Source organism: Zonotrichia albicollis, chromosome 1 (assembly GCF_047830755.1).
Source record: "Zonotrichia albicollis isolate bZonAlb1 chromosome 1, bZonAlb1.hap1, whole genome shotgun sequence".
In the NCBI taxonomy this organism is placed as follows: Eukaryota; Metazoa; Chordata; class Aves; order Passeriformes; family Passerellidae; genus Zonotrichia; species Zonotrichia albicollis.
The window spans coordinates 155,397,552-155,416,854 of NC_133819.1; the positions used below are offsets into that span (position 1 = coordinate 155,397,552).

At 58.5% G+C, this 19,303-nt stretch overlaps 2 protein-coding genes across 2 annotated transcripts in view; one reads left to right on the forward strand and one right to left on the reverse strand.

Moving 5' to 3' along the window:
* Window positions 1–517: 517 nt before the first annotated feature.
* On the forward strand, window positions 518–13,915 carry LOC141731823 (CKLF-like MARVEL transmembrane domain-containing protein 5). Its single transcript, XM_074558801.1, has 5 exons — window positions 518–1,566; window positions 7,798–7,950; window positions 11,926–12,021; window positions 12,122–12,200; window positions 13,807–13,915. The coding sequence occupies exons 1-5, from the start codon at window positions 1,486–1,488 to the stop codon at window positions 13,827–13,829; spliced, it is 432 nt and encodes a 143-aa protein (XP_074414902.1). The 5' UTR covers window positions 518–1,485; the 3' UTR covers window positions 13,830–13,915.
* A 709-nt stretch (window positions 13,916–14,624) lies between these two features.
* LOC141731822 (myosin-6-like) overlaps window positions 14,625–19,303 on the reverse strand; it is a 58,938-nt gene continuing 54,259 nt past the window's right edge. The window contains exons 38-40 of the mRNA XM_074558788.1: window positions 18,244–18,339; window positions 15,312–15,446; window positions 14,625–15,208 (exon numbers count right to left, since the gene is read on the reverse strand). Coding sequence (XP_074414889.1) covers window positions 15,188–15,208; window positions 15,312–15,446; window positions 18,244–18,339 — 252 coding nt within the window. The 3' untranslated portion in view covers window positions 14,625–15,187. The remainder of the gene's footprint in view (window positions 15,209–15,311; window positions 15,447–18,243; window positions 18,340–19,303) is intronic.

Here is a 19,303-nt window from a genome sequence, read left to right on the forward strand (position 1 = left end):
CCTCCCAGTCCCTCCCCAGTCCCTCCCAGTCCCTCCCAGTCCCTCCCAGTTCCCTCCCAATCCCTCCCAGTCCCTCCCAGTCCCTCCCAGTTCCCTCCCAGTCCATCCCAGTCCATTCCCAGTTCCCTCCCAGTCCCTCCCCAGTCCCTCCCAGTCCTCCCCAGTCCCTCTCAGTCCCCTCCCAGTCCCTCCCAGTCCATCCCAGTCCATCCCAGTTCCCTCCCAGTTCCCTCCCAGTCCCCCCCAGTCCCCCCCAGTCCCTCCCAGTTCCCTCCCAGTTCCCTCCCAGTCCATCCCAGTTCCCTCCCAGTCCCTCCCAGTCCATCCCAGTCCCCCCCAGTCCATCCCAGTCCATTCTCAGTTCCCACCCAGTCCATCCCAGTCCCTCCCAGTCCCTCCCAGTCCCTCCCAGTCCCTCCCAGTCCCTCCCAGTGTCCCCAACAAGGTCCCTTTGTCCCGGTCCCATCCGTGCCTGTCACGGGGGGAGGGGGGATGGGGGGGGCAGGGAGGGGACACCCACGTGACCCCCTCCGCCCCTCCCCCACCCCCAGGGACCCCAAAATCCCCGCAGGGACCCCCCAGAACCTCCCCCAGGACCCCCCAAAAACCCCTCAAACCTCTCCCTATAAATCCTCCCGGGACCCCCCAAATCCCCCCCAAACACCCCCCAAGACCCTCAGCCCCTCCCAGGACCCCCCAAATCCCCTCAGGACCCCCCAAATCGCCCCAAATCCCCCCCAAACACCCCCCAAGACCCTCAGCCCTTCCCAGGAACCCCCAAATCCCCTCAAGACCCCCCCAAATCGCCCCCAGGACCCCCCAAAACCCCTCTGAGCTCCCCCAGAACCCACCCAGATCCCCTGAGACCCCCCAAAATCCCCCCCAAAATCCCTCTGGGACACCCCCAGGACCCCCTGAATCCCCCCCGGACCCTCCCAAAACCGCCGGGACCCCCCCAAAACCCCTTCAGGACCCCCCAAAATCCCTCTGGGACCCCCCCAGGACCCCCTGAATCTCCCCCGGACCCTCCCAAAATCGCCGGGACCCTCCCAAAACCCCTTCAGGACCCCCCAAATCCCCCCCCCCAGAACCTCCCCCAAGACCCCCCAAAACCCCTCGAGTCTCCCCGGGACCCCCCAGGGCCCCCCTAAATTCCCACCAGCCACTCCCAGGAACCCCTAAATCCCCTCTAAGACCCCCCAGAACCCCCCCAAAATCTCTCAGGACCCCCCAAATTCCCCTCGAAGCTCCCCCTAAACCCTCCCAGGACCCCCCAAATCCCCCTCAAGCCCCCTCCAGGACCTACCCAGGACCCCCCAAATCCTCCCAAAACTCCCCCTAGGACCCCCAAAATCCCCCCCAGGACCCCCCAAACCCCTCAAGGCCACCCCCAAGTCCCCCAAATTCCCCTGGGACCCCCTCAGAACCCCCCGGGACCCCCCAGGACCCCCCAAAATTCCCCTGAGACCCCCCCGGGACCCCCCCATGGGGCAGCCGGAGCCATCGGGGGTCTTCGACCTGGCGGCGCTGAGAACCCCCCGGGGGCTGCTGCTGGCTGGGGAGCTGGTACGGCAAACTGGGGATACTGGGAGCACTGGGACGGCAAACTGGGGATACTGGGAGAACTGGGATGGGATACTGGGGGAACTGGGGGAACTGGGTTGGGATACTGGGACGGCAAACTGGGGATACTGGGAGAACTGGGCGAACTGGGACGGCAAACTGGGGATACTGGGAGAACTGGGATGGGATACTGGGGATACTGGGACGGCAAACTGGGGATACTGGGAGAACTGGGATGGGATACTGGGGATACTGGGGGAACTGGTATGGCAAACTGGGGATGCTGGGGATACTGGGGGAACTGGGATGGGATACTGGGGATACTGGGATGGGATACTGGGGATACTGGGGATACTGGGACAGCAAACTGGGGATACTGGGAGAACTGGGATGGGATACTGGGGATACTGGGGATACTGGGATGGCAAACTGGGGATACTGGGAGAACTGGGATGGGATACTGGGGATACTGGGATGGGATACTGGGGGAACTGGGATGGCAAACTGGGGATACTGGGAGAACTGGGATGGGATACTGGGGATACTGGGATGGGATACTGGGGATACTGGGAGAACTGGGATGGGATACTGGGGATACTGGGATGGGATACTGGGAGAACTGGGACGGCAAACTGGGGATACTGGGGGAACTGGGATGGGATACTGGGGGAACTGGTATGGCAAACTGGGAGCACTGGGATGGGATACTGGGATGGGATACTGGGGAAACTGGGACGGCAAACTGGGGATACTGGGAGAACTGGTATGGCAAACTGGGGATACTGGGGATACTGGGATGGGATACTGGGGATACTGGGGGAACTGGGATGGGATACTGGGGGAACTGGGTTGGGATACTGGGGATACTGGGATGGCAAACTGGGGATACTGGGATGGGATACTGGGGGAACTGGGATGGCAAACTGGGGATACTGGGAGAACTGGGATGGGATACTGGGGATACTGGGGGAACTGGTACGGCAAACTGGGGATACTGGGGGAACTGGGGGAACTGGGGGAACTGGTACGGCAAACTGGGGATACTGGGATGGGATACTGGGGGAACTGGTATGGCAAACTGGGAGCACTGGGATGGGATACTGGGATGGGATACTGGGGATACTGATATGGCAAACTGGGGATACTGGGAGAACTGGTATGGCAAACTGGGGATACTGGGGATACTGGGATGGGATACTGGGGATACTGGTATGGCAAACTGGGGATACTGGGGATACTGGGGGAACTGGGATGGGATACTGGGGATACTGGGACGGCAAACTGGGGATACTGGGAGAACTGGGATGGGATACTGGGAGAACTGGGGGAACTGGGACGGCAAACTGGGGATACTGGGATGGGATACTGGGGATACTGGGGGAACTGGGGAAACTGGGACGGCAAACTGGGGATACTGGGGGAACTGGGATGGGATACTGGGGGAACTGGGGGAACTGGTACGGCAAACTGGGGATACTGGGAGAACTGGGGAAACTGGGACGGCAAACTGGGGATACTGGGGGAACTGGGGATACTGGGATGGGATACTGGGGATACTGGGGATACTGGGAGAACTGGGATGGCAAACTGGGGATACTGGGATGGGATACTGGGGGAGCTGGGACGGGATACTGGGAGAACTGGGATGGGATACTGGGGATACTAGGATGGCAAACTGGGGATACTGGGATGGGCTACTGGGGATACTGGGGGAACTGGTACGGCAAACTGGGGATACTGGGAGAACTGGGGAAACTGGGACGGCAAACTGGGGATACTGGGAGAACTGGGATGGGATACTGGGGATACTGGGATGGGATACTGGGGAACTGGTACGGCAAACTGGGGATACTGGGATGGGATACTGGGGAACTGGTACGGCAAACTGGGGATACTGGGATGGGATACTGGGGAAACTGGGACGGCAAACTGGGGATACTGGGAGAACTGGGGATACTGGGACGGCAAACTGGGGATACTGGGATGGCAAACTGGGGATACTGAGGGAACTGGGATGGCAAACTGGGGATACTGGGAGAACTGGGGGAACTGGTACGGCAAACTGGGGATACTGGGAGAACTGGGGAAACTGGGATGGCAAACTGGGGATAGTGGGATGGGATACTGGGGATACTGAGGGAACTGGGATGGCAAACTGGGGATACTGGGAGAAGTGATACGGTAAACTGGGGATACTGGGGGAACTGGTACGGCAAACTGGGGATACTGGGATGGGATACTGGGGGAACTGGTACGGCAAACTGGGGATACTGGGGGAACTGGGGAAACTGGGATGGCAAACTGGGGATACTGGGAGAACTGGGATGGGATACTGGGGATACTGGGAGAAGTGATACGGTAAACTGGGGATACTGGGGGAACTGGTACGGCAAACTGGGGATACTGGGATGGGATACTGGGGGAACTGGTACGGCAAACTGGGGATACTGGGGGAACTGGGGAAACTGGGATGGCAAACTGGGGATACTGGGAGAACTGGGAGGGGATACTGGGGATACTGGTATGGCAAACTGGGGATACTGGGGGAACTGGGATGGCAAACTGGGGATACTGGGACGGCAAACTGGGGATACTGGGAGAACTGGGGGAACTGGTATGGCAAACTGGGGATACTGGGATGGGATACTGGGGATACTGGGGGAACTGGTATGGCAAACTGGGGATACTGGGGGAACTGGGATGGCAAACTGGGGCTACTAGGAGAACTGGGGAAACTGGGATGGCAAACTGGGGATACTGGGAGAACTGGGCGAACTGGGACGGCAAACTGGGGATACTGGGAGAACTGGGATGGGATACTGGGAGAACTGGGACGGCAAACTGGGGATACTGGGGGAACTGGGATGGCAAACTGGGGGAACTGGTACGGCAAACTGGGAGCACTGGGATGGGATACTGGAACAGAGCACTGGGGGAACTGGTACGGCAAACTGGGGATACTGGGGATACTGGGATGGGATACTGGGGATACTGGGACGGCAAACTGGGGATACTGGGAGAACTGGGATGGGATACTGGGGATACTGGGACGGCAAACTGGGGATACTGGGAGAACTGGGGGAACTGGGACGGCAAACTGGGGATACTGGGATGGGATACTGGGGATACTGGGGGAACTGGTATGGCAAACTGGGGATACTGGGGATACTGGGATGGGATACTGGGGATACTGGTATGGCAAACTGGGGATACTGGGGATACTGGGATGGGATACTGGGGATACTGGGATGGGATACTGGGGGAACTGGTACGGCAAACTGGGGATACTGGGAGAACTGGGGAAACTGGGACGGCAAACTGGGGATACTGGGGATACTGGGATGGGATACTGGGGATACTGGGATGGGATACTGGGGATACTGGGAGAACTGGGGGAACTGGTACGGCAAACTGGGGATACTGGGAGAACTGGGGATACTGGTACGGCGAACTGGGGATACTGGGATGGCAAACTGGGGATACTGGGAGAACTGGGATGGGATACTGGGGATACTGGGATGGGATACTGGGGGAACTGGTACGGCAAACTGGGGATACTGGGAGAACTGGGGAAACTGGGACGGCAAACTGGGGATACTGGGAGAACTGGTATGGCAAACTGGGGATACTGGGATGGGATACTGGGGATACTGGGAGAACTGGGATGGGATACTGGGGATACTGGGACGGCAAACTGGGGATACTGGGATGGGATACTGGGGATAATGGTATGGGATACTGGAGGAACTGGTATGGCAAACTGGGGATACTGGGGATACTGGGATGGGATACTGGGGATACTGGGGGAACTGGGACGGCAAACTGGGGATACTGGGGTTACTGGGGATACTGGGAGCACTGGTGCCATGCAGGCGGTGGTGGCACTGCTGTCCTCCCTGTGACCCCTCTGTGTGTCCCCTCTGTGTCCCCTCAGGTGCTGTCCGGGGGGGTGGTGGCTCTGCTGTCCCCTGTGTGACCCCCCCATGACCCTGTGTGACCCCTGTGTGTCCCCTCTGTCCCCAGGTGCCATCCAGGGGTGGTGGCACTGCTGTCCCCTCTGTGTCCCCCATGTGTCCCCTCTGTGTCCCCTCAGGTGCTGTCCGGGGGGGTGGTGGCACTGCTATCCCCTCTGTGTCCCCTGTGTGTCCCCTCTGTGACCCCCGTGTGTCCCCTCTGTCCCCAGGTGCCATCCATGGGGTGGTGGCACTGCTGTCCCCTTTGTGACCCCTCTGTGACCCCCGTGTGTCCCCTCTGTGTCCCCTCAGGTGCCATCCAGGGGGTGGTGGCTCTGCTGTCCCCATTGTGACCCCTCTGTGTCCCCTCTGTCCCCAGGTGCCATCCAGGGGTGGTGGCACTGCTGTCCTCCCTGTGACCCCTCTGTGACCCCCATGTGTCCCCTCTGTCCCCAGGTGCTGTCCAGGGGGTGGTGGCACTGCTGTCCCCTCTGTGACCCCTCTGTGTGTCCCCTCTGTCCCCAGGTGCCATCCAGGGTGTGGTGGCACACCTGTCCCCCCTGTGACCCCCATGTGTCCCCTCTGTGTCCCTTCTGTCCCCAGGTGCTGTCCGGGGGGGTGGTGGCACTGCTGTCCCCTCTGTGACCCCCGTGTGTCCCCTCTGTGTCCCCTCTGTCCCCTCAGGTGCTGTCCGGGGGGGTGGTGGCTCTGCTGTCCCCACTGTGACCCCTCTGTGACCCCTGTGTGACCCCTGTGTGACCCCCATGTGTCCCCTCTGTCCCCTCTGTGTCCCCTCAGGTGCTGTCCGGGGGGGTGGTGGCACTGCTGTCCCCTTTGTGTCCCCTGTGTGACCCCTCTGTGACCCCCATGTGTCCCCTCTGTCCCCTCTGTGTCCCCTCAGGTGCTGTCCGGGGGGGTGGTGGCACTGCTGTCCCCTCTGTGACCCCCGTGTGTCCCCTCTGTGTCCCCTCAGGTGCTGTCCAGGGGGGTGGTGGCACTGCTGTCCTCCCTGTGACCCCTCTGTGACCCCTGTGTGACCCCTCTGTGACCCCCATGTGTCCCCTCAGATGCTGTCTGGGGGGGTGGTGGCTCTGCTGTCTCCCCTGTGACCCCCCCATGACCCTTTGTGTCCCCACCGTGACCCCGTGTGTCCCCTCTGTCCCCTCAGATGCTGTCTGAGGGGGGTGGTGGCACTGCTGTCCCCTGTGTGACCCCTCTGTCCCCTCTGTGTCCCCTCAGGTGCTGTCCGGGGGGGTGGTGGCTCTGCTGTCCCCCTGTGACCCTTTGTGACCCCCCTGTGTGTCCCCACTGTGTCCCTCAGGTGCTGTCGGGGGGGGTGGTGGCACTGCTGTCCCCTTTGTGACCCCTGTGTGACCCCTCTGTGACCCCCGTGTGTCCCCTCTGTGTCCCCTCAGGTGCCATCCATGGGGTGGTGGCACTGCTGTCCCCTCTGTGTCCCCTCTGTGTCCCCTCTGTCCCCAGGTGCTGTCTGGGGGGGGTGGTGGCTCTGCTGTCCCCTCTGTGTCCCCCCCATGACCCTTTGTGTCCCCACCGTGACCCCCCCGTGTGTCCCCTCTGTCCCCCCAGGTGCTGTCCGGGGGGGTGGTGGCACTGCTGTCCCCTTTGTGACCCCCCCATGTGTCCCCTCTGTCCCTCAGGTGCTGTCCGGGGGGGTGGTGGCTCTGCTTGTCCCCCCGTGACCCTCTGTGACCCCCATGTGTCCCCTCTGTCCCCAGGTGCCATCCATGGGGTGGTGGCACTGCTGTCCCCTTTGTGACCCCCCCATGTGTCCCCTCTGTCCCCAGGTGCCATCCATGGGGTGGTGGCACTGCTGTCCCCCCTGTGACCCCTTTGTCACCCCTGTGTGTCCCCTCTGTGTCCCCCCAGGTGCCATCCAGGGGGTGGTGGCACTGCTGTCCCCCCGTGACCCCCCCATGACCCTTCGTGACCCCTCTGTGACCCCTCTGTGACCCCTCTGTGTCCCCTCTGTCCCCAGGTGCTGTCCGGGGGGGTGGTGGCACTGCTGTCCCCATTGTGACCCCCATGTGTCCCCTCTGTCCCCTCTGTCCCCAGGTGCTGTCCGGGGGGGTGGTGGCTCTGCTGTCCCCTCTGTGACCCCCATGTGTCCCCTCTGTCCCCAGGTGCTGTCCGGGGGGGTGGTGGCACTGCTGTCCCCATTGTGACCCCTCTGTGTCCCCTCAGGTGCTGTCCGGGGGGGTGGTGGCACTGCTGTCCCCTCTGTGTCCCCACCGTGACCCCCATGTGTCCCCTCTGTCCCCAGGTGCTGTCCGGGGGGGTGGTGGCACTTCTGTCCCCCCCCGCGCCCCCCACCCTGGCCCCGGCGCTGCTCCAGACCCTGGCGGGGGCGGCGGCTCTGGGGGGGCTCCTGCTCAGGGACCCCCCCCGGCTGCCCCCCGGCTACGGCACCTGCCTGGTACCCGTGGGGGGGATGGGGACAGATGGGGACAAACGGGGACAGATGGGGACAGATGGGGCAAACGGGGACAAATGGGGACAGATGGGGACAAATGGGGACAAATGGGGACAAACTGGGGCAAACAGGGACAAACCGGGCAAATGGGGACAGATGGGGACAAACGGGGACAGATGGGGACAGAGAGGGACAAATGGGGACAAACAGTGAAAGCGGGGACAGACGGGGACAAACAGGGACAAACCGGGGCAAACAGGGACAAACCGGGCAAATGGGGACAGATGGGGACAAATGGGGACAAATGGGGTGAAATGGGGACAAACAGGGTGAAATGGGGACAAACCGGACAAATGGGGACAGATGGGGACAAATGGGGACAAACGGGGACAGACGGGGACAAATGGGGACAAACTGGGACAGATGGGGACAGATGGGGACAGATGGGGACAAACCGGGCAAACGGGGACAGATGGGGACAAATGGGGACAGATGGGGACAAACTGGGCAAATGGGGACAGATGGGGACAAACTAGGACAAATGGGGACAGACGGGGATAGATGGGGACAGATGGGGACAAACGGGGACAGACGGGGACAAATGGGGACAAACTGGGGCAAACGGGGACAGATGGGGACAGATGGGGACAGATGGGGACAAACTGGGCAAATGGGGACAGATGGGGACAGATGGGGACAGATGGGGACAGATGGGGACAAACTGGGCAAACGGGGACAGATGGGGACAGATGGGGACACATGGGGACAGACGGGGACAAACCGGGCAAATGGGGACAGATGGGGACAAACGGGGACAGATGGGGACAAACCGGGCAAATGGGGACAGATGGGGACAGACAGGGACAGACGGGGACAGATGGGGACAAACTGGGGCAAACGGGGACAAACAGGGACAAACGGGGACAAATGGGGACAGATGGGGACAGATGGGGACAGATGGGGACAAACTGGGGCAAACGGGGACAAACCAGGCAAATGGGGACAGGTGGGGACAGATGGGGACAAATGGGGAGAAACAGGGACAAATGGGGACAGATGGGGACAGATGGGGACAAATGGGGACAGACGGGGACAGATGGGGACAAATGGGAACAAACTGGGGCAAACGGGGACAGATGGCGACAAATGGGGACAAACGGGGACAAATGGGGACAGACGGGGACAGATGGGGACAGATGGGGACAAATGGGGACAAACGGGGACAAACGGGGACAGATGGGGACAGGTGGGGACAGTGGTGGCCCCTCCATGTCCCCATGTCATCATCGCCATGGTGGTCCCTCCCATGCCCTCGTGTCATGTTCCTGGTGTCCTCCATGGTGGCCCTTCCATGTCCCTTGTCATGTCCATGGTGGCCAGACCATGTCCCCATGGTGTCCTCCATGGTGGCCCCTCCATGTCCCTTGTCATGTCCATGGTGGCCAGACCATGTCCCCATGGTGTCCTCCATGGTGGCCCTTCCATGTCCCTTGTCATGTCCATGGTGGCCAGACCATGTCCCCATGGTGTCCTCCATGGTGGCCCTTCCATGTCCCCTTGTCATGTCCATGGTGGCCAGACCATGTCCCCATGGGGTCCTCCATGGTGGCCCCTCCATGTCCCCTTGTCATCACCCCATGATGTCCTCCATGGTGGGCCCTCTGTGTTCCCGTGTAGTCCTCATGGTGGCCTCTCCCTGTCCCCTTGTCATGTCCATGGTGTCCCCTCCGTGGTGGCCTCTCTGTGTTCCCATGTCACCCCCATGGTGTCCTCCATGGTGGCCCATCCATGTCCTCCATGGTGGCCTCCATGGTTGCCCCTCCCTGTCCCTTTGTCACCCGCATGGTGTCCTCCATGGCAGCCCTTTCATGTCACCGTGTCATCCTCATGGTGGCCCTTCCATGTTCCTGGTGTCCTCCATGGTAGCTCCATCCATGTCCCTTTGTCACCCGCATGGTGTCCTCCATGGTGGCCCATCTATGTCCCCATGGTGTCCTCCATGGTAGCTCCATCCATGTCCCTTTGTCACCCCCATGGAGTCCTCCATGGTGTCCCCATTGTCACCACCTCCATCACTCTGTTGTCCCCCATGTCCCCAAATTGTCCCACTGCCACCCCTCCATGTCCATCTCACGTCCCCATGACGCCCCCATTGTCACCTCCCCCATCCTCGTGGTGTCCCCCATGTCCCCAAGGTGTCCCACTGCCACCCCTCCATGTCCATCTCGTGTCCCCATGGTGTCCTCCATGTCTCCAAATTGTCCTACTACTTCTCCCCATGTCCATCTCCTGTCACCATGGTGTCCCCATGGTGTCCCCCATGTCCCCACAGTGTCCCACTGCCACCTCTCCGTGTCCATCTCGTGTCCCCATGGTGTCCTCCATGTCCCCAAATTGTCCTACTATTCTCCCCATGTCCATCTCCTGTCCCCATGATGTCACCATTGTCACCTCCCCCATCCCCCTGGTGTCCCCCATGTCCCCAAGGTGTCCCACTGCCACCCCTCCATGTCCATCTCGTGTCCCCATGGTGTCCTCTGTGTCCCCAAATTGTCCTACTACTTCTCCCCATGTCCATCTCCTGTCACCATGGTGTCCCCATGGTGTCCCCCATGTCCCCAAGGTGTCCCACTGCCACCCCTCCATGTCCATCTCATGTCCCCATGGTGTCCCCATGGTGTCCCCCATGTCCCCATGGTGTCCCCCATGTCCCCATGGTGTCCTCCATGTCCCCAAGGTGTCCCGCTGCCACCCCTCCATGTCCATCTCGTGTCCCCATGGTGTCCTCCATGTCTCCAAATTGTCCTACTACTTCTCCCCATGTCCATCTCCTGTCACCATGGTGTCCCCATGGTGTCCCCCATGTCCCCAAGGTCTCCTGCTGCCACCCCTCCGTGTCCATCTCATGTCCCCATGATGTCCCCATTGTCACCCCTCTGTCCCCCTGGTGTCCCCCATGTCCTTCTTCCACTACTCCATGTCCATCTCATGTCCCCATGATGTCCCCTTGATGTCTCCCATGTCCCCAAGGTGTCCCACTGCCACCTCTCCATGTCCATCTCATGTCCCCATGATGTCCCCAGTGTCACCTCCCCCATCCCCCTGGTGTCCCCCATGTCCCCAAGGTGTCCCGCTGCCACCCCTCCATGTCCATCTCACGTCCCCATGGTGTCCCCCCCATGTCCCCAAGGTGTCCCGCTGCCACCCCTCCATGTCCATCTCGTGTCCCCATGGTGTCCCCATGTCCCCAAGGTGTCCCACTGCCACCCCTCCATGTCCATCTCGTGTCCCCATGGTGTCCTCCATGTCCCCAAATTGTCCTACTACTTCTCCCCATGTCCATCTCATGTCCCCATGATGTCCTCATTGTCACCCCCCCCATCCCCGTGGTGTCCCCCATGTCCCCAAGGTGTCCCACTGCCACCCCTCCATGTCCATCTCATGTCCCCATGATGTCCCCTTGATGTCTCCCATGTCCCCAAGGTGTCCCACTGCCACCCCTCCATGTCCATCTCGTGTCCCCATGGTGTCCTCCATGTCCCCAAGGTGTCCCACTGCCACCCCTCCATGTCCATCTCGTGTCCCCATGGTGTCCCCCATGTCCCCATGGAGTCCTCCATGTCCCCAAATTCTCCTACTACTTCTCCCCATGTCCATCTCCTGTCACCATGGTGTCCCCATGGTGTCCCCCATGTCCCCAAGGTGTCCTGCTGCCACCCCTCCATGTCCATCTCGTGTCCCCATGGTGTCCTCCATGTCTCCAAATTGTCCTACTACTTCTCCCCATGTCCATCTCATGTCCCCATGATGTCCCCATTGTCACCTCCCCCATCCCCCTGGTGTCCTCCATGTCCCCAAGGTGTCCTGCTGCCACTCCTCCATGTCCATCTCATGTCCCCATGGTGTCCCCATTGTCACCTCCCCCATCCCCCTGGTGTCCCCCATGTCCCCACAGTGTCCCCCCCTCTGTCCCCCCAGGACCTGCTCCGGGCCATCAGTGGCACCCTCATCTTCCTCGTGGCCGCCCTGGTGGCCTTGGCCTCGTCCCGTGACGCCCTGGCTGCCACCACCTTCGTGAGTGTCCCCAAGCCCCGCCCCCTCCCTGAGCCCCGCCCCTGACTGACCGGGCCACGCCCCCTTCTGACCAGGCCACGCCCCTTTCCCCTCCCCCCAGACCTTCAGCCTCCTCCTGGCCTTGGTCTTCGCCTTTGACACCTTCGTCACCTTCCGCACGCGGGTGGCACCGGGACAGGGTGAGGGACACTGGGGACACCTGCGGGACCCTGGGGTGGGGCTGGGGACACCTGGGATAGCCTGGGGTGGGCTTGGGGACACCTGGGACACCTTTGGGTGGGCTTGGAGACAAGCTTGGATGAGGTTGGGGACACCTGGGACACCCTGGGAGAGCCTTGGGGACACCTGGGACACCTTTGGGTGGGCTTGGGGACAAGCTTGGATGGGGTTGGGGACACCTGGGACACCCTGGGGTGGGGTTGGGGACATCCTTGGGTGGGCTTGGGGACACCTGGGATGTCCATGGGTAGGGTTGAGGACATCTGGGACACCCTGGAGTGGGCTTGGGGACACCTGGGGGACCCTGTGGTGGGCTTGGGGACACCTGGGATAGCCCTGGGGACACCTGGGACATCTTTGGATGGGATTGGAGACAAGCTTGGATGGGGTTGGGGACACCTGGGACACCCTGGGGTGGGCTTGGGGACACCTGGGACACCTTTGGGTGGGCTTGGGGACAAGCTTGGATGAGGTTGGGGACACCTGGGACACCCTGGGGTGGGCTTGGGGACACCCTTGGGTGGGCTTGGGGACACCTGGGATGTCCATGGGTGGGGTTGAGGACATCTGGGACACCCTTGGATGGGGTTGGGGACACCTGGGGGACCCTGTGGTGGGCTTGGGGACACCTGGGATAGCCTTGGGGACACCTGGGACACCTTTGGATGGGATTGGGGACACCTAGGATAACCTTGGGTGTGGCTGGGGACATCTTTAGGTGAGGTTTGGGACATTTAGGTGGGATGGGGAACACCTTTGGGTGGGCTTTGGGACACCTGGGACACCTTTGGGTGGGCTTGGGTACAAGCTTGGATGGGGTTGGGGACACCTGGGATGTCCATGGGTGGGGTTGAGAACATCTGGGACACCCTAGAGTGGGCTTGGGGACACCTGGGGGACCCTGTGGCGGGCTTGGGGACACCTGGGATAGCCTTGGGGACACCTGGGACACCTTTGGGTGGGCTTGGGGACACCTGGGATAACCTTGGGTGAGGTTTGGGGACACCTGGGACACCCTTGGGTGTGGCTGGGGACATCTTTGAGGTGAGGTGAGGTTTGGGACATTTAGGTGGGATGGGGAACACCTTTGGGTGGGCTTGGGAACACCCTAGGTTGAGGTTGGGGACACCTGGGACAGCCTTCGGTGGGGATGGGGACACCTGGGACACCTTTGGGTGGGGTTGGGGACACCTGGGGGACCCTGGGATGGAGCTGGGGGGGACACCTTCATAACTTTCCACACACGGGTGGCACCAGGACAGGGTGAGGGACACTGGGGGACGCCTGGGACACACTTGGGTGGGGTTGGGGACACTTGGGACATCCTTGGGTGAGGTTGGGGACATCTAGGACACCTTTGGGTGAGGTTTGGGGACACCTGGGACACCCTTGGGGTGGAGTTGGGGACACCTGGAACACCTTCGGATGGGGTTGGGACACCTGTGACAGCCTTGGGGACACCAGGGACATCCTTGGGTGGGATTGGAGACATCTGGGACCCCTTTAGGTGGGATGGGGGACACTTCGGTTCTCCTTCTCCACCTTCTCCATCTCTTTCTCCCCCAGACCCCGACATGGAGGGTGGCTGAAGGCCATCGCCCCCACCACTGTCCCATTGTCCCCCTCTGTCCCCTCTCCGCCTGCTCCTGTCCCACAAATTAAACCTTGTCCCACACCTGGTGCTGCTCAGGGTCGTGTTTTTGGGGTGGGGTGGCCAAGGGGACATTCTGTCCCTTCTGTGGCTCGTTAATTAATTAATTAATTAGTGATGGTGTCAGAGTCCCCTTGTCTTGGACAGGGGGGTGGGAGGTGTCAGTGGTGGGGGGTCACTCATGGTGGTGGTCCCATCACCATCATCATCATCATCATCATCGTGGTGGGTCCATTGTGGTGGTGATAGGTCCATGAGCATCATCATGGTGGGTCCATCATCATCATCATCATGGTGGGTCCATTGTGGTTGTGATAGGTCCATGAGCATCATCATGGTGGGTCCATCATCATCATCATCATGGTGGTGGTGGGTCCAGGAGCATCATCATGGGTCCATCATCATCATGATTGTCATCATCATTATCATTATCATCATCATTGTGGGTCCATTGTGGTGGTGATAGGTCCATGAGCATCATCATGGTGGGTCCATCATCATCATCATCATCATCATCATCATGGTGGGTCCATGGTGATGGGTCCATGAGCATCATCATGGGTCCACCACCATCATCATCATCATCATCATCATCATCATCATCATCATCATCATCATGGGTCCATTGTGGTGGTGATGGGTCCATAAGCATCATCACAGTGTGCCCATCATCATCAGGGTGAGTCAGAGGTGGTGACTCCATCATGGTGGTGGGTCCATCATCATCATCATCATGGGTCCATCATGGTGGTCCATCATCATCATGATGGGTCAGAGGTGGTGACTCCATGGTGGTGGGTTCATCATCATCATGGTGGGACCATGGTGGTGATGGGTCCATAAGCATCACCATGGTGGATCCACCATCATCATCATCATCATGGGTCAGAGGTGATGACTTCATCATGGTGGTGACTCCATCATCATCATCATCATCATCATCATCATCATAGTGGGTCCATTGTGGTGGTGATGGGTCCATAAGCATCATCATGGTGGGTCCATCATCATCATGGTGGGTCAGAGGTGATGACTCCATCATGGTGGTGACTCCATCATCATCGTCATCATCATCATCATCATGGGTCTGTAGAGGTGGGTCCATGATGGTGGTGGTAGGTCCAACATGGTGTTGGTTGGTCAGTCATGGTCACGGTGGGTCCTTCACCATGGTGGCTCACTTGTGGTGGCAGTGGATTCCCTCATGGTGGTGATGGGTCACTCATCCCATGGTGGGACGGGTGATGGGTCACTCATCGTGCTGGGCTGGGGCTGATGGGTCCTTCTAGGGACGGGTCACTCCTCATCATGCAGCTTCTGAAATGGGAGAGGAGACAGAAGGTCCAGGAGGGGATGTGGGGCAGCTGTGGGGGGTGACAGGAGGTGACAGGGGGTGACAGGGGGTGACAGGAGGTCCCACCTTGGCTCCGATGTCGCGGCTCTTGGCCCGCAGTTTGTTGACCTGGGACTCGGCGATGTCGGCGCGTTCTTCAGCCTCGTCCAGCTCGTGCTGCGCCTTCCGGAACTTGGCCAGGTTGGTGTTGGCCTGTTCCTCCTGGGGGGACATGGTGGAGGTCACCGGGGTGGCCATAGGGAGGTGTAGATGTTCTCTGGCCACCCCTACAGCTGAGGTGGCTTCATCCATCTGTCCATCCTTTCCACGGATCCATCCATCCATGGATCCATCCATGGATCCATCCATGGATCCATCCATCCATCATCCATCCATCCATCCATCCATCCATCCATCATCCATCCATGGATCCATCCATGGATCCATCCATCATCCATCCATCCATCCATCCATCCATCCATCCATCCATCATCCATCCATCCGTCCATCCATCATCCATCCATCCATCCATCCATCCATCATCCATCCATCCATCATCCATCATCCATCCATCCATCATCCATCCATCCATCCATCCATCCATCATCCATCCATCCATCCATCCATCCATCCATCATCCATCCATGGATCCATCCATGGATCCATCCATCATCCATCCATCCATCCATCCATCCATCCATCCATCCATCCATCCATCATCCATCCATCATCCATCCATCCGTCCATCCATCATCCATCCATCCATCCATCCATCCATCATCCATCCATCCATCATCCATCATCCATCCATCCATCATCCATCCATCATCCATCATCCATCATCCATCCATCCATCCATCCATCCATCATCCATCCATCCATCATCCATCATCCATCCATCCATCCATCCATCCATCCATCATCCATCCATCATCCATCCATGGATCCATCCATCCATCCATCCATCCATCCATCCATCCATCCATCATCCATCCATCATCCATCCATCCATCATCCATCCATCCATCATCCATCATCCATCCATCCATCCATCCATCCATCCATCATCCATCCATCATCCATCCATGGATCCATCCATCCATCCATCCATCATCCATCCATCCATCCATCCATCCATCATCCATCCATCATCCATCCATCCATCATCCATCCATCATCCATCATCCATCCATCCATCATCCATCCATCCATCCATCATCCATCCATCCATCATCCATCATCCATCCATCATCCATCCATCCATCATCCATCCATCATCCATCCATCATCCATCATCCATCCATCCATCATCCATCCATCCATCATCCATCCATCCATCATCCATCCATCATCCATCCATCATCCATCCATCATCCATCCATCCATCCATCCATCCATCCATCCATCCATCCATCCATCATCCATCCATCGATCCATCCATCATCCATCCATCATCCATCCATCATCCATCCATCCATCCATCCATCCATCCATCCATCCATCCATCATCCATCCATCCATCATCCATCCATCCATCCATCCATCCATCATCCATCCATCCATCCATCATCCATCCATCCATCCATCATCCATCCATCATCCATCATCCATCCATCCATCCATCCATCATCCATCCATCCATCATCCATCCATCCATCCATCCATCCATGCATCCATCCATCCATCCATCATCCATCCATCCATCCATCATCCATCCATCCATCCATCATCCATCCATCCATCCATCCATCATCCATCCATCCATCCATCATCCATCCATCCATCCATCCATCATCCATCCATCCATCCATCATCCATCCATCCATCCATCATCCATCCATCATCCATCATCCATCCATCCATCCATCCATCATCCATCCATCATCCATCCATCATCCATCATCCATCCATCCATCCATCCATCCATCCATCATCCATCCATCATCCATCCATCCATCCATCCATCCATCCATCCATCCATCCATCCATCATCCATCCATCCATCCATCATCCATCCATCATCCATCCATCCATCATCCATCCATCCATCATCCATCCATCCATCCACCATCCATCCATCATCCATCCATCCATCATCCATCCATCATCCATCCATCATCCATCATCCATCCATCATCCATCCATCCATCCACCATCCATCCATCATCCATCCATCCATCATCCATCCATCATCCATCCATCATCCATCATCCATCCATCATCCATCCATCCATCATCCATCCATCATCCATCCATCATCCATCCATCATCCATCATCCATCCATCATCCATCCATCCATCATCCATCCATCCATCATCCATCCATCATCCATCCATCATCCATCCATCATCCATCATCCATCCATCCATCCATCCATCCATCATCCATCCATCCATCATCCATCCATCCATCCATCCATCATCCATCCATCATCCATCCATCATCCATCATCCATCCATCCATCCATCCATCCATCCATCATCCATCCATCATCCATCCATCCATCCATCCATCCATCCATCCATCCATCCATCATCCATCCATCCATCCATCATCCATCCATCATCCATCCATCCATCATCCATCCATCCATCCACCATCCATCCATCATCCATCCATCCATCCATCCATCCATCATCCATCCATCCATCCATCCATCCATCCATCATCCATCCATCCATCATCCATCCATCCATCCATCCATCATCCATCCATCATCCATCCATCATCCATCATCCATCCATCCATCCATCCATCCATCCATCATCCATCCATCATCCATCCATCCATCCATCCATCCATCCATCCATCCATCCATCCATCATCCATCCATCCATCCATCATCCATCCATCATCCATCCATCCATCATCCATCCATCCATCCACCATCCATCCATCATCCATCCATCCATCCATCCATCCATCATCCATCCATCCATCCATCCATCCATCCATCCATCCATCCATCATCCATCCATCCATCATCCATCTGTCCATCTGTCTGTCCCGTTCACCCACCGCCTCCTCTGCCTGTCTCTTGTAGGCCTTGACTTTCATCTGCAGTTTGTCCACCAGGTCCTGCAGCCGCAGCAGGTTCTTCTTGTCCTCCTCTGTCTGGGGGAACAAGGACAGGGTTGGACACTTGACCAGAACACAGCCACAACTCCTGTGCCTCAGTTTCCCTTCCCAGCAACTTCCTGTGTCCCCCTGGCCACCAGTCCTGTATCACCCACATCCCTTTGGTCGCCCAATGAATGTTCTGGGTCATCTTTGTTCCTGTGGCCACCATGGGTTGGGTCACCCATGTCCCTGTGGTCACCCCGTCAACACTCTGGGTTGACCACGTCCCTGGGGCCACCATCTCTGCCCATTTTTGATCCCCCACAGGTGTGACTGAAGAGAGGCCGTGCTGTGGTGGCCTCAGCTGAGTTTGACCCACCCAGGTGGTGTCACCTGCTGGCTGAGCTCCATCACCCACCTCAATGGTCTCATGTGATCTCCATGACCCACCCAGGTGTTGTCACCTGGTGGGTGAGCTCCGTGACCCACCTCAATGGTCTCATCTAATCTCCATGACCCACCCAGGTGGTGTCACCTGCTGGTTGAGCTCCATCACCCACCACAATGGTCTCATGTGATCTCCATGACCCACCCAGGTGGTGTCACCTGCTGGTTGAGCTCCATCACCCACCTCAATGGTCTCATCTAATCTCCATGACCCACCCAGGTGGTGTCACCTGGTGGGTGAGCTCCATCACCCACCTCAATGGTCTCATCTAATCTCCATGACCCATCCAGGTGGTGTCACCTGCTGGTTGAGCTCCATCATCCACCTCAATGGTCTCATCTAATCTCCATGACCCACCCAGGTGGTGTCACCTGCTGGGTGAGCTCCATCACCCACCTCAATGGTCACACCTGTAGTTGAGTTTGACCTACCTCAACCATCTCACCTGCATCTGGGCTCCCTGACCCATCTGGTGGTGTCACCTGCTGGCTGAGCTCCATGACCCACCTCAATGGTCTCATTGGCACCTGATCTTCATGATCCACCCAGGTGTTTTCACCTGAGCCTCTC

Bases quoted from the DNA above. Each gene is read 5' to 3' on its own strand.
- LOC141731823 (XM_074558801.1), top strand. From the start codon at position 1,486: ATGGGGCAGCCGGAGCCATCGGGGGTCTTCGACCTGGCGGCGCTGAGA. The intron at 12,022-12,121 runs GTGAGTGTCCCC...CCCTCCCCCCAG, and splicing joins CCCTGGCTGCCACCACCTTC to ACCTTCAGCCTCCTCCTGGC. The intron at 12,201-13,806 runs GTGAGGGACACT...TTTCTCCCCCAG, and splicing joins GCGGGTGGCACCGGGACAGG to ACCCCGACATGGAGGGTGGC.